The 26,588-nt window shown below is 44.0% G+C and overlaps 1 protein-coding gene and 1 long non-coding RNA gene across 2 annotated transcripts in view; one reads left to right on the forward strand and one right to left on the reverse strand.

Moving 5' to 3' along the window:
* The window catches only part of NID1 (nidogen 1), a 95,757-nt gene that overhangs the window by 60,110 nt on the left and 9,059 nt on the right, over window positions 1-26,588 (reverse strand). Inside the window, exons 2-5 of the mRNA XM_031659706.1 lie at window positions 14,481-14,780; window positions 11,106-11,332; window positions 7,261-7,643; window positions 3,543-3,692 (exon numbers count right to left, since the gene is read on the reverse strand). Of these exons, the coding sequence (XP_031515566.1) occupies window positions 3,543-3,692; window positions 7,261-7,643; window positions 11,106-11,332; window positions 14,481-14,780 (1,060 nt within the window). The remainder of the gene's footprint in view (window positions 1-3,542; window positions 3,693-7,260; window positions 7,644-11,105; window positions 11,333-14,480; window positions 14,781-26,588) is intronic.
* LOC103880617 overlaps window positions 1-26,588 on the forward strand; it is an 81,569-nt gene that overhangs the window by 7,196 nt on the left and 47,785 nt on the right. The window lies entirely within an intron of this gene.

Raw genomic sequence — 26,588 nt, forward strand, 5'->3', positions numbered from 1 at the left:
GCAAAAGTAGTTGTTCTTCCTGAGACTATCCACAACAGTATGCTGTGAGCCTTCAAAATTCCAATGCCCCTGCCTCTCCTCCTGTGACTGAAAATGGATAGCACAAAAGGTGGCTCCATGGACAGCCATTGAGGAACTGCAGGAAAAAAAAAAATAGAATTTCAGAAGAAGAACAATATCAGGGGTGATCTAGAACTGAGGGGACCATAGAATTTATCACATTTGAGAGTAAAAGGAGGCTGGGCACGGTGGCTCATGCCTGTAATCCCAGCACTTTGGGAGGCTGAGGCAGGCGGATCACCTGAGGTCAGGAGTTCAAGACCAGCCTGGCCATCATGGTGAAACCCCGTCTCCACTAAAAATACAAAAAATTATCTAGGCATGGTGGTGGGCACCTATAATCCCAGCTACTCGGGAGGCTGAAGCAGGAGAATTGCTTGAACCCAGGAGGCAGAGGTTACTGTGAGCTGAGATTGCACCATTGCACTCCACCCTGGGCAATAAGAGTGAAACTCCATCTTGAAAAAGATAAAGAAAGAAAAGGAAAAGAAAAAGGCATAAAATACTGATACAGGCTAAAACATGCATGAATCTTGAAATCATCATGCTAAGGGGAAGAAGTCAGACACAAAAGGTCACGTATTGTACGATTCTATGTGTATGAAACCTCCGAAATAGGAACACCTATAAAGACAGAAAGTAGGCGAGGGCTTGGCAAGGGCTGGGGGGATTTTGAGAAATCAAAAGTGACTGCTAATGGATACAGTGTTTCTTTTGGGGGTGATGAAAATGTTCTAGAATTAGAGATAATAGTTGGACAACTTTGTGAACATATTAAAACCCACCAAATTGTATACTGTAAAAAGGTATGTGAATTATATCTCAAACAAAAACTGAAGGAAGAGGGAAAACGGAAGTTACGTTGCATTGTTCAGGTTTGATGTGGTACTGCTTTCAGTTATTGATTGTACATATCTTATTTCTGTTCCTAGATTATGACCATCATAGGGTCAGGATTTTCACTCCCAGCCCCTCACAGGTGGTCGGCAGGGTTTTCTTTATGTAGTAAGTTCTCAGTGAATGTTGTTAAATATCCCTAGGCAGGGGCTGGCACCTGGGGATCAGCTGCGTTCCGATGACCTTTCGTTGGGTTCCATATGCCCAAACGGCTCAACAGGTTCTCTGATCAGCCAGGGCATATCCAACAGAGTCATCCTGCACACATGTTGTCTCATTACACTGGGGAATGCTGTGAAGTTAGCTGGCCAACAGCGCAAAAAGGCATCCCAAGAACAATTAGGAAAACAAGCGAGAAAGCCAAGTTAAGAAACCAAACAAAATTTTTTCCACCAAACTTTGAGCTAGAAACTTTTTTTTTTAAGTAGCAGGAATCCAACAAATATTTAAACCACAAATCTATTTCAGAGTGTGTATATAATGTCAAAATATGTGGCTGAACAGTTTGTCATATCTGAGCTTGCTGCCAAACACAAACTGTTCAGCATTTCAAGCTCTGATATTTGGGGTAGAAAAGGCTAAGGGGTTGCTCTTTAAGAATAAGCTCTTATTGTGGATTTTGGAAGCTTCTTCTGGGGTGGGGAAGGTACAAAAGCCAAGCCTGAAACAAAGAAGCAAAGGCACACCACCCCTGGGGTGATGGGATTTAGAAGAAAATCAAAAACAGTTTAGAAGTTAAAAACATCCCCTAAAATTAATAAGTAAAGCATACTCAATTTTCTTTCATCACTGAAGGTAGTATTTTTTTTAAACCTCACTTTATCTAATGGGGACACAGAAGGAAATGATTTTTTGTTTTTAGCAACTTAAAATGATAACGAATTTAACTGTAACTATGGCAGGCAGGGGGTCTGAAGAACAGAAACCATTCTTCCAGCTGAGTTTTACTTAGTCAAATTTTGCAAAGCAATTGAAGTTCCACATTAAACACACAAGGAAAATGACCCCTGACAAATGAGATAATTTGCTGGCATCTCTACGGCTTAAATGTCCCCTCCAAAACTCATACTGAAACTTAATCCCCAATGTGATAGCATTTAGAAATGGGGCCTTTCAGAGCTGATTGGGTCATGAGGGCTCTGCCCTGAAGAATGAATTAATCCAGTCATGGATTAATGGATGAATGGGTTATCACGGGAATGGGACTGATGGCTTTATAGGAAGAGGAAGAGAGACCTGAGCTAGGATGCTCAGCTCCCTGTGCCACCTCTGCAGAGAGCCCCACCAGAAACAAGGCCATCACCAAATGTGGTTCCCTGATCTTAGACTTCTCAGCCTCCATCACTGTAAGAAATAAATTCTTTTTCTTTATAAATTACTCAGTTTCAGGTATTCTGTTAGAAGCATCAGAAAAGTGACTAAGACGGCATCTGAAGGGATGAGCGTTTAACATGGTGGGGTTTTTGCCATTTTTGTGTTAATTCTGGAATTAAAACCAATTCCGGCCTCCCAGATGGTGCACTGAGTGAATGTTACCAGGATCCCCAGATTTGCACAGAAAGGATTCTCGTGACATCTGCAAGCATCCAAACCAGTTGATCCTTTTGAGGGCAGAGTTTAGAACGGACATTGGCCCGTAGCCGAATCCATTTGGCCACACAATGGGATTGGCACCCCAGCATTAACCATGGTGCATCTCTGATGCTCAATCATAACCACGCTATGACTTCGGGAGCACCAGGAAAGAGGGACAGGAGGGACAGGATGATGGAATAAACTTTACCTGCTACAGACTTTGGTCTAAGCCAGCCTTCTGTGGCCCTGCTGGGGCTTAACAACCATTAAGATAGGTCTGGCCTGGCGTGGTGGCTCACGCCTGTAATCCCCACATTTTGGAAGGTCGAGGCAGGCAGATCATTTGAGGTCAGGAGTTCGAGACCAGTCTAGCCAACATGGAGAAACCCCGTCTCTATGAAAAATACAAAAATTAACTGGGTGTGGTGGTGTGCACCTGTAATTCCAGGTACTCAGGAGGCTGAGGCAGGAGAATCACTTGAACCCAGGAGATGAAGGCTGCCATGAGCCAAGGTTGCGCCACTGCACTCCAGCCTGGGTGACAGAGTGAGACTCTGTCTCAAGAAAAAAAAAAAAAGATGGTTCCGTAAGCAACACCACATAAAATTAGAGAGACTCTAAGAGAAAAAGACATGAAAGAGGTTTCAAAGAAATGGAGGAAAGTGAGGGGTATAAACAATTCTTTGTCCAGGCTGCATAATTTTAACACCACGGCCTTTGTGGCCATGCGCCAGGCAGTTGTGAAGATGGGCTCCCAGTGGCTGTCCCCTGAGATGGAGAAATAGCAAAGGAAAGAAAGACTTTGCCATATTTGAAAAATAGGCCTTCCTGGGGGATGCCTGTAGAGAATATGTGAGAAAATGAGGAAAGAGAGACCACGTATGGCTGCCCTAAGAAAAACACTACACACCTCTGGAGATGTGGGTAAAGGCAACATGGAAAACGAGCACCAAAACAAAAACTCCGCTCCGCCTTCTCCCGCATGAAGTGAACATAGAAAAGCAAATTACCTTCTGCAACACATTGCCTGCCATTGCCTGTATAGCCAGCGACACAGCTGCAGCAGAAGCCCGTGGCGTAGTCCCTGCACTCTGCGTGCACCGAGCACTGGTGTCTGTTGTTGGCACACGTCTGGCGGGAATCTGTGTTGTAGCTGAAAACTGGTCCAAGAAAACAATTGCACACCTGTAAGCATTGCACGCAGCTCTAGCCCAGTGGGCTCTCTCATCCAGACACCCTGAAGCACTGCAGGGACTCACACCTGCATGGGCAATTCAAGGGACCAGGCTTACTACAGAAGATTACAATCCCCTACATGTAGCCATTTAAATAGTTATGTGAGCCTGGGCAACATGGTGAAACCCCATCTCCACAAAAAAATACAAAAATTAGCAGAGCACTGTAGCGTGCACCTGTAGTCCCAGCTACTGGAAGAGGCTGAGGTGGGAGGATCACTTGAGCCTAGGAGTTTGGGGCTGCAGTGAGCCATGATTGCACCACTGCACTCCAGCCTGGGCAACAGAGCCAGACCCTGTCTCAAAAAGGAAAATAATAATAATAATAATAGTAACGTGGCTCCCCAACTCACATCACTGAGGCAAACAGGTCTAAAGGGAGTTGAGAAATCACAAGGTGATTATTAATTATTGAAAACTGCTAGAATCTAGTGTACTTGGCATCAATATTAGATTAGTGCTATCCAATAGCAATCTTAGGACAGTGTCCATCTAAACTAGTGAGAAGAATGAGCTTCATGTTTGGGGGGGACTCTTAAAATATATATATAAAAAATATATATAATATATATTATCTAGGTTATATAGGACATATGTAACACAAATATATTACATATATGTAATATATTAAATATAAATATATAACATAAATTATAAATATGTACATATATGTAAATGTATATACTATATACTATATAATCTATAATATAAAATTATATATAATATTTACATTATATTATATACAATATATTACATTATATTATAACATAAAATATATTTATATATTATATAATAGTATGTATAATACAATATATACTACATATATGATATATTTTTTTACTTTTTTATTGTGGTAAAATATATATAACATAAAATTTGCCATTTTAACAACCTTAAAATATGTACATATATTTTATCCTCCTTCCTCAACCTCCCAAGTGGCGGGGACTGCAGGCAGGTGCCATCATGCCTGGCTTATATTCTTTTTAATTTTCAATCACCCCCCACCCCACCCCAACTTACACTTTTCCCTGAGGCGTAATTTGGAAGCACTTATGCTCAAAAGCTGAACAAAAATAATGCTCTAGTCACACCTGGGCTAAAAAGCCTTTGACCTAAGAAACAAAAATAATGTCTCCCTATTTTAAATTTCCACATTCCACGTTCATTTTATTAGAATCATGAACTAGCTCATTATATTTAATAATCCAGAGCAAATTAATTTGGAATGAAATTCAAAAGCACAAGAGGGGTAAACTTTTAGAGAGGATAATGATCCCATTCATAATTGACTGTTATGAGTGAAGAGAAAAGCAAAGTTTAAACCCAGGTAGACTCTGTGAGTCCTACATACTCCAAAGGGAATTTCTGGCTTTATAAAGACAGTGTTTGGAGCCGAGCACACTTGAGCCCCAAACTGAACACGTGATGCTACTGATTACTTAAACTCCAGCTGTGGGCAGAGCTCTCAGGGGTCATTATGGCCTGCGTGTATGTGAACTATTCAAATAACACCAGGAATGCACTACCGGCCACAGAAGACTGACCTTTCTCATAAACATAGGGAAATAACTGGGGTAGAGGGACAGGAAAACATCTGTTTTAGACACAATCTGTGTTCAAATCTAGGCTTTCTTCAGTCTTAAGTAATACACTGCCCCAAGTTGTTGGGCTAGATGTGGTCTCATTCAAATGTGATGACTTCACAAATGAGAATTTCAGAGATACCTAGAAAGGGTGGGACTCAAAACCCAACATCTGCAAGGAAACACACCCAACACATCTGGGGGAGATGATTCCAAAACCCATGGCAGAGTGGCACGTGCTGAGCAATGTGAGCATCACCCCGGGAACCCAGGGTGCAGTAGAAGAACCCTAAGACATGAGCCCCTGTCCTTGTCCTGCCACCAAATGGCAGCTTCTCCATTTCTGGGCCTCAAAGTAAGTGAGCACGCCAGCCAGTAAGCACCCCATCTCGTCCACGGTTTGGGATACTCGTGAGAACCAGATTGTATGGCTACTGCTGTGAGATAAATCAGAACAAGTAAGGGCAAATGAAAATGAGGGAACAGTGTGGAATGGGCCAGGCTTTTCTAAGGGTTTTGTGATCATTCCTTAGTAGAAAAGCAGTAGAGAGTCGCAATAAGCTTATCTAAAGGCTTGGACTATCCCATTTATATGAGTCTTAGTGGATTCTATATCAAACTAATGTGAAAAAAAAAATGAGGACAGTTTAGTTGGAAAATCTTTTTTTTTTTTTTTTTTTTTCCTTGAGACAGAGTCTCGCTCTTGTCAACCAGGCTGGAGTGCAATGGTGCCATCTTGGCTCACTGCAACCTCCACCTCCCAGGTTCAAGCGATTCTCTGGCCTCAGCCTCCAGATTGGCTGGGATTAAAGGCGTGTGCCACCATGCCCAGCTAATGTTTTGTATTTTTAGTAGAGGCAGGGTTTCACCATGTTGTCCAGGCTGGTCTCCAACTCCTGACCTCAGGTGATACACCCGCGTTGGCCTCCCAAAGTGCTGGGATTACAGGCATGAGCCACCGTGCCCGGCTGGAACATCTTTTATAAGACAAATGAAAGCATCCAGGAGTTCTATTTTCCCTCAAAATGTAGCAAAAATCTGATATAACATAATTCACCAGAAAATGTACTGTAAAACTTTTTTTTTTTTTTTTGAGACAGAGTCTCACTCTGTTGCCAGGCTGGAGTGCAGTGGCACAATCTCGACTCACTGCAACCTCTGCCTCTTGGGTTCAAGTAATTCTCCTGCCTCAGTCTCCCAAGTAGCTGAGACTACAGGTGTGCGTCACCACGCCCAGCTAATTTTTGTATTTTTAGTAGAGATGGGGTTTCACCATGTTGGCCAGGATGGTCTCAATCTCTTGACCTTGTGATCTGCCTGTCTCGGCCTCCCAAAGTGCTGGGATTACAGGCGTGAGCCACCGCACCCAGCCCTATTTTTTTTTTTAAAGAGTATCTACTTTTTTTTTTTGATCTTTACAAACCAACTCTGAAACTGACAGGACCTGGGAAGAAAAATAATCAACAATTCTAATTCCAAAACCATGAGGAAATAAATGTCAAAGATAAGCTTCATAAACGGCCAAAAGAACTTCTAAAATGTTTTTTCAGGTGGATGAATACATTTCTGATCTGAGAAATCACAAGAAAATCTGACTTTCAAAATAATTCTAATGGACGTTTTCTCTTTAAAACAGACGGAATGGAATACTAGGAAACTTGAAAGAAGACACACTCAACAGTCTCCAAAACCATGGTCCTAATCCCAAAAGATCACTGAGCATCTCTGAAGCCACTGGGCATATAACACCAAGGCTCCACGGCTGTGAGAGTTCAGCCTGTACTTTCCCAAGCTCTTATCCTTACAAACCACCACGTAATGCTCACAACTGACATCTCCCCAGCAGTATGCCTGTCTGGAAGTCCACACATGCAAGACCTTACCGACTGCAACTTAAATGGTCTTACCAACTCCTGTTTCCTCAACTTCATCCACATCTATGACCTGAGGGTGCTGCTGGTGAAAAGTCTCCACTGCCAACTGGAAAGACCTGGTTCTCTCTGTGGGAGGTCCAAGGGGCCTTTCAGTAGCTGCCCGGCGCGGCAAGAGGACGCTGGGCACACTGTATGTGTCAGCACCTCCCCTTCTCAGAGCCTTGTAGGAGAAGGGTGTGGTGCCCACATCCTCCAGGCCCAGACGAGTCGTCACCAGGTCATAATCTTCATCCTCATCATCATACTCTGCCCCATCTTCAGTTCCAAGGATCACGTCCGCAGGCACCACACCATTGGTGGTGGCTAGACTCCCGATCTCAAACACCCAGACACCCTGCTGCCCAGAGTTGCTACTCCTAGGAGGAAGGACAGGCTTCTTAGAAACAGGCCAGCAACCCACAAACAGCCACCACTACCCAAGCAGAGGGAGCCCTGGGGATCTGTGTTAGTCTGCAAGCCATCACCTGCAGCTAGGACTGGAGAGTGGAAGGGCACTGGCCATCACGTCTAGGCGTCATGTGGCTGAGACAGTCTAGGGCTGACTGGTGAGACTGTGTCCAAATGGGCACAATACTAGCACAAGCTCAGTCCCAGCCATTCCAGAGGTGTGCTCCAGGGACATTGTCAAGACTTAAAATTCAACTTACTCATCCTAATTGCTGGTTACATGCTCTACGTTATGAGCTAAGGTGGCTCATAGGACTGACAGTGGCTTTACGACTGAAGTCATTCATGCTCTCCACTATCTCTTTCCATGGCATGGTATGATACAATTGAAAATACATATTTGGTCTCTGTCCTCACATTCTGAAACAAGAGCTCCTACAGCCTTTGGAATTTCTGGAGCGATAAGAGTGTATTTTGTAGGCTAATGAGTCGACTGATGGCTGGGAGCTCCTAGACAGTTTCAGGATGGGGGCTGGTGGCCAGAAAGACCAAGGCATGATTAAAGGGTTGGAATGTCCAGCTCTCCCCACTGCCTTCAGGGAGGGGAGATGAGCTGGAGATTGAGTCAATCACCAATGATCAGTGATTTAATCAACCATGCCTATGCAAACCACCATAAAAACCCTAAAATGAGGTTCAGAGAGCTTCTGGGTTGAATACATCAACGTGCTGGAAGGGTGGTATACTCAGAGAGGGCATGGAAACCTTGACCCCTTCCCCATACCTCATCCTGTGCCTGTCTTCCATTTGGTCGTTCCCGAATTGTATCCTTTAGAATGAACTGGTAATAGTAAAGCATTTTTCTGTGTTACATGAGCCATTCTAGCAAATTATCAAATCTGAGGAGCATGTCATGAAAACCCTCCATTTATAGCTGGTTGGTCAGAAGTACAGGTGGAAACACAGGACTTGGGACTGGCATCTGAAGTGGGGGCAGTCCTGTGGGACTGAGCCCTTAACCTGTGGGGTCTGCAGTATCGCCAGTGCTATAATTGAACTGAAGTGTAGGACACCCAGCTGGTGTGCAGAGAATTGGTTGGTGTGGGGGGAAAAAACCCACCCATTTGGTGTCAGAAGTGTGAATGAAAACATTGCAGACATGGTTTTTTAGAAATCCCAACTCCAGGGCTGGGCGCCATGGCTCAAGCCTGAAATCCCAGCACTTTGGGAGGCTGAGGCAGGTGGGTCACGAGGTCAGGAGATCAAGACCATCCTGGCTAACATGGTGAAACCCTGTCTCTACTAAAAATACAAAAAATTAGCCGGGCATGGTAGCGGGCACTTGTAGTCCCAGCTACTCAGGAGGCTGAGGCAGGAGAATGGCGTGAACCCAGGAGGCAGAGCTTGCAGTGAGCTGAGATCACGCCACTGCACTCCAGCCTGGGGGACAGAGCGAGACTCCATCTCAAAACAAAAAGAACAAAAACAACAAAAAAAGAAATCCCATCTCCATTGGCTGTGGGATCTTGGACTAGTCTCAGTTTACCTTTGGTGCTTAAAGGAAGTGGTGAAAAGCAAATGAGATACAAAATCCAAAAGCATTTTATAATTATAAAATATAGCAGAATATCCCTAATCTCTACTTCTTCCTCCACCATTTTTACCATTCTTCTGTGTCTGTGATTGGAAGTGCTCCTATCAGAAATCACATTAAATGATTATATTATACAATGGACAGAGGGGACATACATTACTCAGTGGAAAATACTGAGCAAAACAATGAGGTGAGGTGGGGATGAGAAATCACCAAAGTCCTGCATAACTAGGACGTCTAATCAATTTATCTGCCTGGGATTCAAGTAAAGACAGTGGTGTGTGGGAGCTTATTTGTACTAACTTGTGAGAGCTGGCTGTTAAAATTTTAGGGATCTTGCAAGCCAGTTATTAAACACAGCCATTCTAAACAATTAAATTACATGAACTTCCAATTAAACAATTTATATTTTTTAAAAGGAAAAAATATTCAAAACTCGTCATATTCTAATTCTCATACTGCTATCCATGCTCTTGAAACTACATATATTAAGCCTATTGTATCTTTATGGTGAGAATATATATAATGGTGCATGTTTTCTGAACTCTTCATTGAGTGACATGATGTTAATAACTTGAAATTGACCATAGTAGGAGTATTTACATCACAGAAATAGGCAAATGCTATAAATCAGGGCTCCCCCTGCCCTCATAAAACCAGTTGTTAAGCATTTACCAGCACACCACTAAGTGAAGGGCAGAGGAATTCAAGCTAGATTTGATGATATAAAGTTAAAAGGTGGTTTTAGGGGATTCACTCTTGGTTTTTAAAGAATAAAGGGAGAGGAAAGGTTTTAATTTTCAAAAACCAATTTGGGCTTTTCCCCCTTTTGTCAAATTCTACAAGATAACCTGAGAGCACTATTTCTGTTGTAAGAATTTTCCCCTTAGTCAATGTGAAGGAAAAGGTTTTCTCAGCCTTGAGGTCAAAGAAGGAGATAGGTTTGAATAACCCTTATTTCTAACTGTATTTACAGGCAAAATGGTAAAAACTCTTTTAAGGCCTCATGCCTGTAATCCCAGCACTTTGGGAGGCCGAGGCGGGCAGATCACCTGAGGGCAGGAGTTTGAGACCAGCCTGGCCAACATGGTGAAACCCTGTCTCTACTAAAAATACAAAAATTAGCTGGGCATGGTGGCGTGCACCTGTAATCCCAGCTACTTGGGAAGCTGAGGCGAGAGAATCACCTGAACCTGGGAGGTGGAGGTTGCAGTGAGTTGAGATCGCGCCATTGCACTCCAGCTTGGGCAACAGAGTAAGGCTCTGTCTCAAAAAAAAAAAAAAAAAAAAAAACTATTTTAAATGAGGATGATATCTAAAAAATAGGATATCTGTTCATTCTAAAAATATATTTCCTCTCAAGCCTGTAATCCCAGCACTTTGGGAGGCCGAGATGGGCGGATCACGAGGTCAGGAGATCGAGACCATTCTGGCTAACACGGTGAAACCCCGTCTCTACTAAGAAATACAAAAAATAGCCGGGCGAGGTGGCAGCGCCTGTAGTCCCAGCTACTCGGGAGGCTGAGGCCGGAGAATGGCGTGAACCCGGGAGGCGGAGCTTGCAGTGAGCTGAGATCCGGCCACTGCACTCCAGCCTGGGCGACAGCGCGAGACTCCGTCTCAAAAAAAAAAAAAAAAAAAAAAAAGATAAAAATATATTTCCTTAAGTTCATCAGAAAAAGAGTATTTCATAATATAAAAACTATATGCAAAACTTATATGTAAAACTTAAATCCATAGGAACATTTTTAGGTAATGATCTATAATACACATTACATTATCCACATTAAAAAATATTATTAAGAGGAGAATCCACTGAAGAACAAAGAAAGCATACTTGGCCAAATTTTCAATTGATTCTCTGTCATTAGCAAATATATTAAAAGCTCCGTTGCTCTTCCATAAGAATCCCACTGAACCTTGACTGAATGCAACCATGGCAGGAACTTGGTTGTTTTCCTTCTTTGAGAATGTCGTATGGAACTGCAGACCATCTTCAGGATAAAGGAAAATGGCATAGGAGCTGGAATCAGAGGAGGCTAGAACAGCCTGGAACGTGTTTCTCTGTGAAGATGAGTTAAAATTCAGTTACTCGGAAAAATATCTATAGATCTTAAAATGTGTTATTTGCCAGACTATCTATAAAGTGTACAGTGCTGTAAAGAGATGGCAATATTTTCACCTTATTCTAAAAGAAGAACTTTTGTAGCAAGAACCAAAGATTCCAGGATAGTTCCACTGAAATATCCCTAAGACTAGGTCAACATGACATTTTCTGATTAATTCATAAATATCTTCTGCATAACTGTGGCCCTAAGGTTAACAAAAAATTATACAGATGGTGCCTCCAGATGGTGGCCTAAAATCTCATGCAATTTAGGAAATTTTTACCCACAGAATTTGTTTCCATGGCTGTTAACATATTCAACCACATTCATCATTTAACAAACATTTATTGAACCCAAGCACCATACAGTAGGAAAAAAAAGAAAAACATGAGATTTGGGAGAAAACAGACTTGGATCCAAATCTTTGCTCTACTCATTATTATGTGACCTTGGGCATGATACTTGAGTTCCCTAAGCCTCGATGTTTGCATCTGTAAAATGGAGATAAAACCACCTCCTTCACAGAAATGAGGAAGACTACATGAGGTCACATATGAAAGAGCAGGCACATGCCGGTAGCTCATGCCTGAAATCTCAGCACTTTGGGAGGCCAAGGCGGGCGGATCATGAGGTCAGGAGTTCAAGACCAGCCTGGCCAACATGGTGAAACCCCATCTCTACTAAAGATACAAAAAATTAACCGGGCGTGGTGGCACATGCCTGTAATCCCAGCTACTTGGCAGGCTGAGGCAGAAGAATTGCTTGAACCCGGGAGGTGGAGGTTGTGGTGAGCTGAGATCATGCCATTGTACTCCAGCCTGGGCGACAAGAATGAAACTTCATCTCAAAAAAAGAATAAGAAAGAAAGAAAGATCAGACACAGAGAAAGTATTCTTTAAATATTAGTACCTTTCCGACATGCCAGGCATCGTCCTGAGCTCTGTGGATGTGAAGAAAAAAATATGTGGTCCCTGCACTCAAGAATCTACGGTCTAGATGGGAAGGCTGACATTTGAACAAAACATTGTAAAACCTGAGGTTGCAGTCTGTAATCGAAACATTTGCAAAGCGCTGCAGGAGCTGTAAGAGGAAGCGTCCCATGCCAGGAGGGGTGGGAGTGCGTCCCATGCCAGGAGGCTGTGGTTGGTCAAGGCCTCACGGGAGGGCCCAGTCTGAATGAACAAGCAGGAGGAAGCTGCCACTTGTAGGGGGGTCACAGAGGGGATGTCCCAAGCAGAGAGGACAGCCTGTGCAAGATACTGTGGATTTAAAAAAAAGAGCGAGGGCAAAGTCAGGGAATTACATGTAATCTGGTATAGCGGCTACAAAGGGTATGTGGAGGTGGAACAGATTAGGCCCAAGAGGCAGGCAAGGGCTGCATACCAAGGGGCTGGGCGTTTATCCCCAAGTGAAAGGGAGGCAGTTGAGACATTTAACATTTAAGCTGTTTTGAAATTTGGCACTCAGACAGATAACAGTTGGCAAGCAAAATGTGTCATGCAGGCCCATAACAGACTTTCCCAAAGTGTGCTCTGTGGGATGTAATGCAACCTTTATGGAGCGGGGGAAGGGAAGAGGTATGGTCACAGGTTTGGAGACTGCTCAGTTAAACAATATTCGGCAAGGCTGGAATGGTGGCTCACGCCCTTAGTCCCAGCTACTTGGGAGGCTGAGGCAGGAGAATCGCTTGAACCCAGGAGATGGAGATTGCAGTGAGCCAAGATGGCACCACTGCACTCCAGCCTGGGTGACAGAGCAAGACTCTGTCTCAAAAAAAAAAAAAAAAAAAAACAGCATCAGGCAGGTTGCAAGTTTCCTGACTGCAGGACTTTTCAGGGTGAATCACCAAGAGGGAGATACAGTTTTAGCATTTCCCAAACTAGAAGGCCTTTTCCTCAAGGACTATCTTGTAGGACTGGTGTTTTGCGGTAGACACTTTAGGAACCACCAGCCCGAAATACCTCCCATTTATATGAAGTGCTCTGGGACCCATTAGGTTTCTCTCTTCCTCATTATCCTATAAAAGTGAAGTTATGATAGAAATTATTTTTCCAAGGGAAAATCGAGGCCTGCCCTAAAAAGTCACTTCAGGTCTAGCAATGAGTTCCCGACCTACTAAAAGGCCCTGCTTCCTTCAAGGGCAAGCCGGTGCTCTACAGCCTGGTCCTTCAAGCCCTCCCTGATGACTGTGCCCACGGAGGTGCCAACCCTGGGTTATGATAATATTTGGGTTTTGAACCACTCACATGGTCCAAATGATCCTTATCTCCCCAACTGGAGTCTGGGCTTTACCTTTCTATCTTTGCATACCTCAGGAGTACTTTGCTATTTTCACCTTTTGTTTCATATTAATAATTTCTCTAATCAGAAACTATCCTTCTAGCCAGGCTCCGTGGCTCACACCTGTAATCCCAGAACTTTGGGAGGCCAAGGTGGGTGGATCATTTGAGGTCAGCAGTTTGAGACCAGCCTGGCCAATGTGGTAAAACCCCGTCTCTACTAAAAATACAAAAATTAGCCAGTGTGGTGGCGCGTGCCTGTAATCCCAGCTACTAGGGAGGCTGAGGCACAAGAATTGCTTGAACCTGGGAGATGGAAGCTGCAGTGAGCTGAGATCGTGTCACTGCACTCCAACCTGGGTGACAGAGAGAGACTTCATCTCAAAAAGAAAAAGAAAGAAGAAAGAGACAGAGAGGGAAGGAAGGAAGGAAAGAAGGAGAAAGAAAAAGGAAAGGAAAAGAAAGGAAAGGAAAGGGGAGGGGAGGGGAAAGGGGAAAGGAAAGAAACTATCCTTCCACTGTCTGCCACCTGAGGTAAGAGCAGCCAGGGGATGCCATTTATCAATGCCATTTTTGCCACGTAGCTGTCTTACCAGGAGCTGGCTTTCTTTGTGTCTACTTGTCATTGAAACATAGTTATACAACCTTGCAGATCAGCTTTTGGAGGTTTAGGACCTGCAGGAACCAGCCTACTAGATTTCGCTTTGGATTTCCTGTCTTTATCAGTGGTGTATAATGTATGTCCAAGCAGCACAAACCGTGAAACCAAAGTGTATGGAGCCAGTGTGTCTGCTTACCTGCATTTGGACCTGGAGGAGTGCTTACCTTGCCTTCCTGGTCCGGCTCCCTGCTGGGCCCTTGGTAGGGGGCCACGGATTCCCAAGTGACAACCACCGCGCTACTTGGTTGGAAAGAGATCTCTGGGAACCCTCTGTGGACACACTCTGCTGCCCGCTGAGTGATGGAGGGGGATAAGTCTTCTCGATAATAAACCTTCCCCAGGCCATCCGTCGTGTCCAAGTCTGCCAGGAAAGGGCCTATTGCACCGAATGTTGGTGGGAAGAGCCCGGGATGGGATTCTTTGGCCGGGGGTTCACTCGTAGCAATGATGCCATTTGTGGTGACCTGTAGAAAACCAAGTGTGGTTAAAAGGAATATGCAGAAACGGGTCCTTTCTCAGTAAGACTGAGTGCCCACTCCCAGAATACTGTCACCAGTACCCATGCTATGTAAAATACAACAGAATCTGAGAGAGATGCGAGCCTGAACTGCAGACCCCAGCATTCTTTTCTAGGCAAAACAGGCTGTGTGAAAAGAGAACAAGAGTCATTATTCAAATCCCAGTGAATTTACTCGAAAAAGGGAGTAATCACTCCCTACCAGGACTGCTAATTGGTGTGCGTACAAAAATGGTTGGGAGCCTGGGCATCAAAGTGAGATCCCATCTCTACACAAAAATACCAAAAATTAGCCAGGCTTGGTAGCACGGGCCTGCAGTCCCAGCTAATTGGGAGGCTGAGCTGGGAGGATTGCTTAAGCCCTGGGCAATCAAGGCTGCAGTGAGCCATGATCACGCCACTGCACGCCAGCCTGGGTGACAGAGTGAACCCTTGTCTCAAAAAAAAAAAAAAAGAAAGAAAAAAATGGTTAAGGTCCAGCCCCCACCTTTTAAGAAACCCACAATCCAGAAGGATAAGAGAAAGGACTGACACAAAGAGATGACGACACAATATAGTGTCAAGAAGCAAATCTGTATGGGGCATTATGGTATCACTAATTATTTTGAATACTTTAATGTGTCAGGATAATAGCTAATATTTACTGAATACTCACCATGTTCCAGGCATTTTACTAATATCTAATGCTCAGAAGAACTTAAGACTAGGGACTACTGGCCGGGTGTGGTGGCTTATGCCTGTAATCCCAGCACTTTGGGAGGCCGAGGTGGGCAGATCACGAGGTCGGGAGTTTAAGACCAGCCTGGCCAACATGGTGAAACACCGTCTCTACTAAAAATTCAAAAATTAGCCGGGTGTGTGGTGGCAGGCACCTGTAATCCCAGCTACTCAGTAGGCTGAGGCAGGAGAATCACTTGAACCCAGAAGGCAGAGGTTGCAATGAGCCGAGACCGTGCCACTGCATTCCAGCTTGGGCAACAGAGCAAGACTCCGTCTCAGGAAAAAAAAAACAAAAAAACAAAGACTAAGAACTACTAATATCCATATTTTTCTGATGGGGAAAATTAGGCAAATTCATCAGTGTGTCCAAAGTTACCAAGTAACAAGTGGCAACACTGGGATTTGAACCCACGGAGTCTGACTGCAATATTGGTCCTTTTCCAAAACTGGTCCTTTTAATTACTTCATGAACTGCCTCCTTGAAATCAGTTATAACTGCCTATTAAAAGATATCAGTGGCCGGGTGTGGTGGCTCATACCTGTAATCTCAGCACTTTGGGAGGCCGAGGCGGGTGGATTACCTGAGGTCAGGAGTTTGAGACCAGCCTGACCAACATGGTGAAACCCCGTCTCTAATAAAAATACAAAATTAGCTAGGCATGGTGGCACATGCCTGTAATCCCAGGTACTCGGGAGACTGAGGTAGGAGAATCACTTGAGCCTGGGAGGTGGGGGTTGCAGTGAGCCGGGATAGCGCCATTGCACTCCAGCCTGGGCAATGAGAGAAATTCCGTTTCAAAAAAAAAAAAAAAAGATATCAGTGTTCATACTCAGCTAAAACCCATTCTCCTTGGGAAAATGGGAAAAGGGCCCCTGAGATATTATGGCAAACCGCCCCTTGGTGTGGGGGCACTCAGGCTCACCAACGAGGTCTAACACCCCCTCACTTTCTTGTTAGTACACAATCCACTGATGACATGGAAGACCAAGCCAGTGATAATTTTCCTTAGATAATCTGTGAACTGAAAGAAAAAACCCCCTAGCTGGGCGCTGTGGCTCACGCCTGTAATCCCAACACTTTGGGAAGTGGAGATGGGTGGATCACCTGAGGGCAGGAGTTCGAGACCAGCCTGGCCAACATGGCAAAACCCTGTCTCTATTAAAAATACAAAAAAAAATTGGCCAGGCATGGTGGCAAGCGCCTGCAGTCCCCGTTACTTGGGAGACTGAGGCAGGAGAATCACTTGAGCCCAGGAGGCGGAGGCTGCAGTGAGCCGAGATCGCACTGATGCATTCCAGCCTGGGCAACAGAGCAAGACTGTCTCAAAAAAAAAAAAAGGAAAGAAAGAAGGAAAAAAAGAAGGAAGGAAGGAAGGAAGGAAGGAGGGAAAGGAAGGAAGGGAGGAAGGGAGGAAGGGAGGAAGGGAAAAGAGAAAGAAAAAGATTCCCTAATCAAAAGGGAGAGATTTTGCAAACTGTACTTTATTTTACACTTTAAGAGCTACAGATTGGAAAAACACGAGTCCAGAATAGCAACCCTCAGTTGTTAGAAGGCCAGTGGATTTTCCAGGCCACTTGTTTCCCTCCCCCTCCCCCTCCCCCTCCCTTTCCTCCTCCTCCTCCCAGGGTCTTATCCCTCAGTGTCTTCACACCTCATTACTAGAGGAGAGGGCAGGGGCAGAAAAAGAGAGAGGAACTAAAGAGCAAACTCTCAATATGCCAAAAACTTGTTATTAATAAAAAGGTTCAATGTACAGAACCGATTGGCTCCCAGGTGAGGATTGGAACCAGAGCTCTGAGAGTGAAATGCAGACTTAACAAAACCTTCTCTTTTAACCACATGTTATGGGTTATTAACTCTTTGGGTGACATGTTTTCCATCATCACCAGGCACCAGCAAAGCTTTTCTAGAAGATACTGGCAGGCTGCGGAGAAGGGAGTCAGACAAGGGGCTTCTCCCAGCTGGTCCCTCTGTCTCCCTTCCAGGGACCCAAACATCTCCTAGCACAAGCATCCCAGGGAGCTGCCGTGTGGGAGCGTGGGAAACGGCTCACTCTCTTCAGCCGCCAGAAGTTGGCGGTGAGCAGCTGCTGGTGGGAAGTGATCACAGGGAGGCCACATCCAGACAATTTAGTTTTACAAAGCTGTTTTCCAGTGAAATTTAAATCAGTCCAGGCCGGGCATAGTGGCTCATGCCTGTAATCCAAGCACTTTGGGAGGCCGAGGTGGGCAGATCGCGAGGTCAGGAGATGGAGACTGTCCTGGCTAACACGGTGAAACCCCATCTCTACTAAAAATATAAAAAATTAGCCGGGCGAGGTGGCGGGCGCTTGTAGTCCCGGCTACTCGGGAGGCTGAGGCAGGAAAATGGCGTGAACCCAGGAGGTGGAGCTTGCAGTGAGCCAAGATCACACCACTGCACTCCAGCCTGGGTGACAGAGCAAAGCTCCGTCTCAAAAAAAAAAAAAAAAAAAGAAATTTAAATCTGTCCAATAATTTTGAAAACACTCTCAGTGTCTTCTAGGCATGGGAATATTTCTGTTTTCACAAGGAGTGTTTTAAGAGTCAGGTTTTTAGACAAATGTCATGCAGCACTGCAAATGCTTTGGACAACGGTCATGTAACCCTCATTAGTATTTGCATTGGAAAATTATTTTTCAGCTGGTTTTACTGAACATTCAGCTCAATCGTCTGTGATAATGAAGAAAGATGACTTCAAAGATAAATATAACGTGCAGAATGTCCAGAAGTTTCACTGAATTCTTAGCTTTAAACTTCTACCCTGTAAACTTCTTTTTCCTGGAAGTAACAGTTAATAGCAAAGTTGATGAACAATATTCCCGTCTACTTGGGTGCAAGTCTCATTTTGCAAAGTCTGTCAAATGCGTGATGCTCCTATCAGCCTTGTTCCTTTTCTCCATCTTTTGAAAGTAACATTGGGCAACTCAACAGCAGAAGGGCAGGGAGCAAAAAGGCAAGGGACACAGGCACTCAGGCGGAAGGAGGCACAGACTCGAGCACAATCCCCAAGGGGACTGGGCTGGGGAGTCCTCAGGCCCGTGCGGCCACTGATGCCCAGGCCATCACCAACATTCGCTCAGTTGGTGAAGCCAGGAAACCTGGAAGTGGGTCCTGGTTCCTTCCGCTTTCTCACCACCCACACTGCATGTCCTATCTCCAACTACAGCAGGTCCTCAAATAACTTCATTGCATTCAACGTTGTTTTGTTATAATGTTGATGAGAAAAAAAAAAAATCTATTCCCGGCTGGAGCCACCATCTGTGTGTCCGTGTTCTCCCCATGTCTGCGTAGGTTTTCTCTGGGTACTCTGGCTTCCTTCCCCATCCCAAAGCTATGCCAAAGCTGGGTGAACTGGCGCGTCTAAACTGTCTGATGGTGAATGAGTGTGGGTGTGTGGGAGCCCTCTTGCGATAGGACAGCATCCTGTCCAGGGTGGCTCCTGCCTGGCACACTGAGCTGCTGGGATGGGCTCCGGCCACCCTCCACTCTGAACTGGAATAAGCAGCTGGAAAATGAATGAATGAATACAAATTATCACAGAATGAAAATGCATCAAGTACGAATAATCACCCAAATGCACATCAGTAAATTATGCTGTATAAAAGCACTCAGCAAGCTGTCGGATTTGTGATTGTTTGTTTTTGAACTTCATGGATCAGAAGTGCTGACAATGTTGCTTTGCGAACATTTCTTCCTTGTCTGATCCCACTACCACCATGACCTCCATTATTCACTGATTCATCAAAAATTGGGTAAATAATATCTTGGTTGTTTTTATTCATCTTAAATGTATGTATAGCTCACATTTATTTATTTCAATGTTTAATACTAGAAGTGTTTTGGGCTTTATGGGAATTTTGGTGATGTGTTCCTGACCAGAAATAAGCCATAGGAACTTAAATGTTGTTTCTGTCAATTACCCTACAGTCAAATCGGTTTAGTTATGCATTTTTAGCTTAAAGCCACAGTATCCAAGAACCTATCCACAATGGTAAGTGAGAAGTTACTGTATATGGCACTTTCTCCATCTCAGCTACCACCAGCACGCCCCCGCCCAACCCCACCACCTCCTTAGTCACATGACTGGCCCTTCTTATCCTTATTCCTCAGCTGAAATAGTGCCTTCTCAGAGCTTCCTGGCATCCCCTCCAGTGAAAGCTCCTTCCACTCACTCCTTTCTCCCTTCCCTCACACCCCCAGCCCCTGATATGTCTTCTTCCTGCCTATTGGTATGTTCCGGCTGTTCTCCCCACTATGTGGTCATTTCTTCAGGGTCAGGCACTCTATTTGTCTTGGTCACCACGGTAGTTCCAGAGCTTACACATGGTCTGATACATACGAGTCTCCCCACTTCTTGACTTCCTCCAACATAGGGGACAGGTAGGTTCAAAGCAGGATAAGACCTGTGTACCCAGGTTATTTTAGAAATAAGGCCTGAGGGTGAGCTCAGTTGTAGGTGATATGAAGGGTCAGAGAACTATGCATTACTGCCGTTCTTGCCACTGGAGTAAAATGCCAATTACTAAAATAAAAAGTGCATAACTTGAATTCAGTCATGTCTCCAGATCTAAACGCCAGTTTACAGGAAATATAGGAGACAGAAGAACATGCTAATGGACACAATGGGATGAAATCAGCAAAATCCAGAATATAAAGCACTAAAATGGAGAAATACCTAGTTTCTTGAAAAATAAATTTTAAAGAAAAAAAAAAGAGCTGGGGATTGGGGGAGGACCTGTAGATTTTAAAAGTTCTAAGAGATAGCTAGGCAAGGTGACTTGCTCCTATAATCCCAGTATTTTGGGAGGTGAAGGCGGGCAGATCACCTGTGGTCAGGAGTTGGAGAGCATCCTGGCCAACATGGTGAAACCCCGTCTCTACTAAAAATACAAAAATTAGCTGGGCATGGTAGCAGGTGCCTGTAATCCCAGCTACTTAGGAAGCTGAGGCAGGAGAATCACTTGAACCTGGGAGGCGGAGGTTGCAGTGAGCCAAGACCATGTCATTGCACTCCAGTCTGGGCTACAAGAGCAAAACCTCATCTCAAAACAAAAGTCCTAAGAGACACATCTACCAAATGCAATGTGTAGGCTTTGTCTGGGCCCTGATTTAAACCAATCAACTGAAAAGCAAAATAAAACATTTCATGAAACCATTTGCACAATATTAGACAATATTTGCACCATTCGACAATATTAAGGAATTATTATCATTTCTTAAAGTATGATCATGATTTTACTATTTTGTTTTTTTAAAGAATCTTCTTTTTTTGAGACAATCTCACTCTGTCACCCAGGCTGGAGTGCAGTGGTGCAGTCTCGGCTCACTGCAACCTCCACCTCCTAGGTTCAAGCAATTCTTCTGCCTCAGCCTCCCAAGTAGCTGGGATTACAGGTGTGTGTCACCACACCTGGCTAATTTGTCTATTTTTAGTGGAGACAGTGTTTCACCACGTTGGCCAGGCTAGTCTGGAACTCCTGAGCTCAAGCTATCCACCCACCTTGGCCTCCCAAAGTACTGGGATTATAGGTATGAGCCACTGGGCTCGGCCTAAAGAGTCTTTTCTTTTGAGGTACATTCTGAAACATTTACAAAAAGATAAAATATTTGGGATTTGCTTAAAAATAATTCAGTTTGGGATGGGGAGGGAACATTAGGAATAAGTGAGGACATCAATGAAAGATGATTAGTCTCAAATTGCTACTTGTTGGAGCTGGTAATGAATACAGGGGAGTTCATTATATTTTTTAGTATATTTGAAATTTTTCATAATAAAAGTTTATTTTAAAAAACCATATAACAGGCCTGGTGCGGTGGCTAACCACACCTGTAATTCTAGCTACTGGGAAGGCTGAGGCATGAGAATCACTTGAATCCAGGGGGTGGAGGTTGCAATGAGTCAAGATCACGCCACTGCACTCCAGCCTGGGTAACAGAGTGAGACTCCATCTCAAAAAACAAAAATAGAGTAAAAAAATTTTTTTGAAAAAAAAAAGTATAACAAACCTGATTGATCTGAAATTCAGCAAAGAAGGGCAAATGGTTCTAATAGATAAGCCAAGACTAACATTCTCTGTCAGTGGGGCCTGTGGCTCATTGTCCTTGTTTTTGTTTGGTTTTGTTTTTCCAGGTTTATTGAAGTATAACTGACAAACAAACGTGTATACGTTTAGGGTGTACAACGTGATTTGATACAGGTATATGTTGTGAAATGAATACCACAATCAAGTTGGCTAGCAAAGCTATCACAGATAGCCGTGATAGATCAACAGGACAGAACTGAGAGCCCAGAGGTGAACCCACATATTTACAGTCAACTAGCATTTGACAAGGTCATCAGGAACACACAATGAGAAAAGGCAGTCTCTCCAATAAACAGTGCTGGGAAAATTGGATATCCTCCTGCAAAAGAATGAAAATGGACCCCTATTTTATAGCACTCACAGAAATTAACCCACAGTGGATTGGAGAATTAAATGTAAGACCTGAAACTATAAAACTCCTGGAAGAAAACATTAAGGAAAAAGCCCCTTGATATTGATCTTGACAATAACATTTTGGACATGACACCAAAAGCACAAGCAACAAAGCTGAAATGAAGAAGCGGGACTCCTTCACTGTCCTTTTTGTGTCGGTGAAGATCCACTTTATTATTTTATTTGTACTGTTGCATCATATTTGTACATATTTATGGGGTGCATGTGGACTATATATTATGATACATGCATACAATGTGTAATGATCAAATCAGGATAATTAGGAAATTAACTACCTCAAACATTTATCATTTCTTTGCATTGGGAACATTTCAAAGCTTCCTTTCTAGCCATTTTGAAATATACAATATTTGTTAACTATAGTCACTCTACTATGCTATCAAACACTAGAACTTACTGCTTCTATTGAACTGGATGTTTGTACCCATTAACCAACCTCTTTTCATCCCCTACCCTACCCTTCCCAGCGTCTGGTAACCATCATTCCACTCTCTACCTCCATCCCTCATGATCTTTGAATTTCTTCCTTCCCCAGACTTTACTACCACTGCCACTCCCCTCCCAGGGACACAGGAGTGTTAGTTGCACTGGGCACATTAGACCACATTAATGAGCAGAAGATGGTGCTGGTGAAAGCAGATTTTGTCATTAAAACTAATCAAAAGTTACAGAGCCTGAGGGACCCCATACAGTGCCCTGAGTCCAGAAAAAAGAAATTATGAAACCTAAGTATTACACAGCAGTTGCCAGTATTACTTTCTGTTCACTACATTTGTACTAGTTTAAAAAGTACACCAGGCTGGGCACAGTGGCTCATGCTTATAATCCCAGCACTTTGGGAGGCCAAGGCAGGTGGATCACCTGAGGTCAGGAGTTTGAGACCAGCCTGACCAATATAGTGAAATCTCATCTCTACTAAAAATACAAAAATTAGCCAGGCGTGGTGGTGGGCACCTGTAATCTCAGCTACTCAGGAGGCTGAGGCAGGAGAATCGCTTGAACCCGGGAGGCGGAGGTTGCAGTGAGCTGAGATTGCACCACTGCACTCCAGCCTGGGTGACAGAGAGAGACTCCGTCTCAAAAAAGTACGTGGATTATGAGACCACGATTTAGTTTTTATGAATGTTGGTGGGTAAAAGGCTAGAGGAGAAATGTGCCAGAAAAAAAATTTTAGATTGCTTTTGATTCTCCAAACTCTCCATGGTGTCTCTCCTAGTTAACACTACATGCTTTTGGATCTACGATTCCCTCCTTCTTGAAAACCTCCTCAGCTGAGTGTGGTGGCTCACGCTTATAATCCCAGCACTTTGGGAGGCTGAGGTGGGCGGATCACCTGAGGTCAGGAGTTTGAGCCCAGCCTGACCAACATGGTGAAACCCTGTCTCTACTAAAAATACAAAAATTAGCCATGCATGATCATGCACACCAGTAATCCCAGCTACTCGGGAGGCTGAAGGTGCAATGAGCTGAAATCTCGCCACTGCACTCCAGCCTGGGCAACAGAGTAAGACAGAAGGAAAGAAAGAAAGGAAAGAAGAAGGAAAGAAAGGGGAGGGGAGGGAGGGAGGGGAGGGGAAAGTGGAGGAGGGAGGGAGGGAGGGGAGGGGAGGGAGGGGAGGAAGGGAAGGAAGGAAGGGAAGGGAAGGAAGGGAAGGGAAGGAAGGGAAGGGAAGGGAAGGGAAAACCTCGAAAAGCCTTCTTGATAATCCTCAGCTCATGTGCTTGGCCAAGTCTCATTTTCCCTTGTGAAGGCTTTCTGACCTCCCAACCAGGGTTTATCACATGTTTCTTTCTGTCTGCCTCTCTCTCTAAGTTTGCACTTGGCATCTTAGACCCCTGACTCCCAATGGCAGCAGCACATTCCTTGCTATATTGATCATATTGCAAAACCCTCATGGGGTGAATGCATTTCTGAGAAAGCCCGTCTGAATCACTGAGAGTGCTGCTGATAATAATAATGTAATACTATCATCTTAAGGTAACTTAAGGTAACCAAATATTGCCGAGGTGAGGCTCTTTGTGAATTTGCATTAAGGAGTAAAAACTTCTTTACTGAAAAACAGCTATGTCCAACATGTTGAGCAATGTAAATATTTCCCTGAAATACTGCTTACAATATCAGTTCACACTGGAAAAAATTTCCTTTAGCAAAGTTAAACTTCAGCTCACTATGCGGCTAGTAAAACTAATGCCCCTTTACAGAACCATGTCTTCCCACTCACCCCAAAAAACACAGAAAACAATACGACTTTTCATCCAGCTGCCCTAGGGCAGAGTATGTCAATTAGATCACAAAAAAACCCAGGGTGAAAATGCCAAGCACCACATGGGTAACAGCTGGAACCACTTATGTACAATTGTTTCAACCCAACTGACAAGAAGGGGATGGACAGAGCACCTAACTTATAATGGGAGGGCGTTTGCCATCTTAGAAAGCATTTCCTGTCTCATTTCTTCTTTCACGTGAACTTTCAGACAGTAAGAATCACTGGAGAAAGTCTATATGCAGATGCTCAAAAAATTTATAATTTATGTTAGATTTCTTATGTCCAAATACACCCTGAAAAAGTGAAACAACAGCCATTTTGGGGGGGCTTAAATGAGCCTAGTAACAGTCCCCAGGGCAGAAAGCGGCCTGCAATAGTTTGGGGGGAGCCTTCTCCAAAACGTGTGTTTAGAGAATACTTGAGGTAGAAACAAATAAGAAAAAAACAGCGTCCTTTTACAAATGCAAATCGCTGTACTGAGAAGACAGTGAAACTTGCAAAAGCAAACTCCATGGGTGGGAGGCAACGGGAACTTAAAATAATTTAACATAAAGAGTGGAAACCAGCAAACATTGGCTGTCACCTAATGTTGAGGTCCTTTACTAAGGCTCTTTTTATCTTTTAAATATCATACAACAGGCATTTAGTACAATCATCCCTGTTTTCACATACTTGAAACAGACAAGGAAATGACAAGAGATTTTAATTTAGCTTTAATGTCACACAGCCAGCAAGTGATGGAACCAAGATCGGAACCCACATCTGCTGGAGTCCATAACCCATGTTCTTTCTGTTACACTTGGCTGCCTAGTTTAGACACACTGGGGGCAAAAGTCATGCAAGTTGCAATGTTTTTTGGGATGGCTTCAAAGTTAGTGACTGGGCAGCTACGAAAAGCTGGAAAACAAAATGAATCCAAAAAAACGTAAAACACAAAAAGGAAGTCCAGAAAATAGGCAAATCCGGGACACAATCAAAGTGGAGACTGATTAATTTCAGCCTAGAGCCCACAAGTGGACCTGGAGCCTAATCCATTTGCAAGGCACTTTACAGTTTACAAAGCATTTTTACTGTAGTTATCTCATTAAACCTAGTAAAGATTAATATCATTTTCACTCTTTGAGAAAAAGTGAGTTTCAGTTTATGTAACTTGCCTAAGATCAAACACTGTAAGTGCCAGAACAAAATTCCAAGTACAAATTGCAAGTGATTCCCATTAACTCCACGGAAGAAATGACTCTGGCATGAAATAGAAATAGAAGCAAAAGGATTAGTAAATAAAGCTGAGGAACAATCTAAGGGTTACCAGAAAGGGGTCCCAATCCAGACCCTCAGAAAGGGTTCTTGGATCTTACACAAGAAAGAATTCAGGGCAAGTCCATAAAGTGAAAGCAAGTTTATTAAGAAAGTAAAGGAATAAAGAACAGCAGCTGGGTGCCATGGCTCACGCCTGTAATCCTAGCACTCTGGGAGGCCGAGGCGAGTGGATCACAAGGCCCAAGAGATCGAGACCATCCTGGCCAACATGGTGAAACCCCGTCTCTACTAAAAATACAAAAATTAGCTGGGCGAGGTGGCGGGTGCCTGTAGTCCCAGCTACTCAGGAGGCTGAGGTAGGAGAATGGTGTGAACCTAGGAGGTGGAGGTTGCAGAGAGCTGAGATCGTCCCACTGCACTCCAGCCTGGGCGACAGAGCGAGACTCAGTCTCAAAAAAAAAAAAAAGAATTGTTACGCCATAGACAGAGCGGCCCCATGGGCTGCTAGTAGCCCGTTTTTATGGCTATTTCTTGATGATATGCTAAACAAGGGGTGGATTATTCATACCTCCCTTTTTAGACCATATAGGGTAGCTTCCTGATGTTGCCACGGCATTTGTAAACTGTCATGACGCTGGTGGGAGTGTAGCAGTGAGGACGACCAGAGGTCACTCTCATCGCTATCTTGGTTTTGATAGATTTTGGCGGGCTTCTTTACTGCAACCTGTCTTATCAGGAAGGTCTTCGTGACCTGTATCTTGTGATGACCTCCTACCTCATCCTTTGACTTAGAATGCCTTAACCATCAGGGAATGCAGTCCAGTAGGTCTCAGCCTCATTTTACCCAGCCCCTGTTCAAGATGGAGTTGCTCTTGTTCACATGCCTCTGACATAAGAGTAATAGAGATGAGTCAACATTTTCAACTTAATCCAGTGAATGTCCAAGTGACTTTGGATCAGTTACCCCTCTCTTCTGCAGAAAATTTCTACCTG

This window comes from Papio anubis, chromosome 1, assembly GCF_008728515.1.
Source record: "Papio anubis isolate 15944 chromosome 1, Panubis1.0, whole genome shotgun sequence".
In the NCBI taxonomy this organism is placed as follows: Eukaryota; Metazoa; Chordata; class Mammalia; order Primates; family Cercopithecidae; genus Papio; species Papio anubis.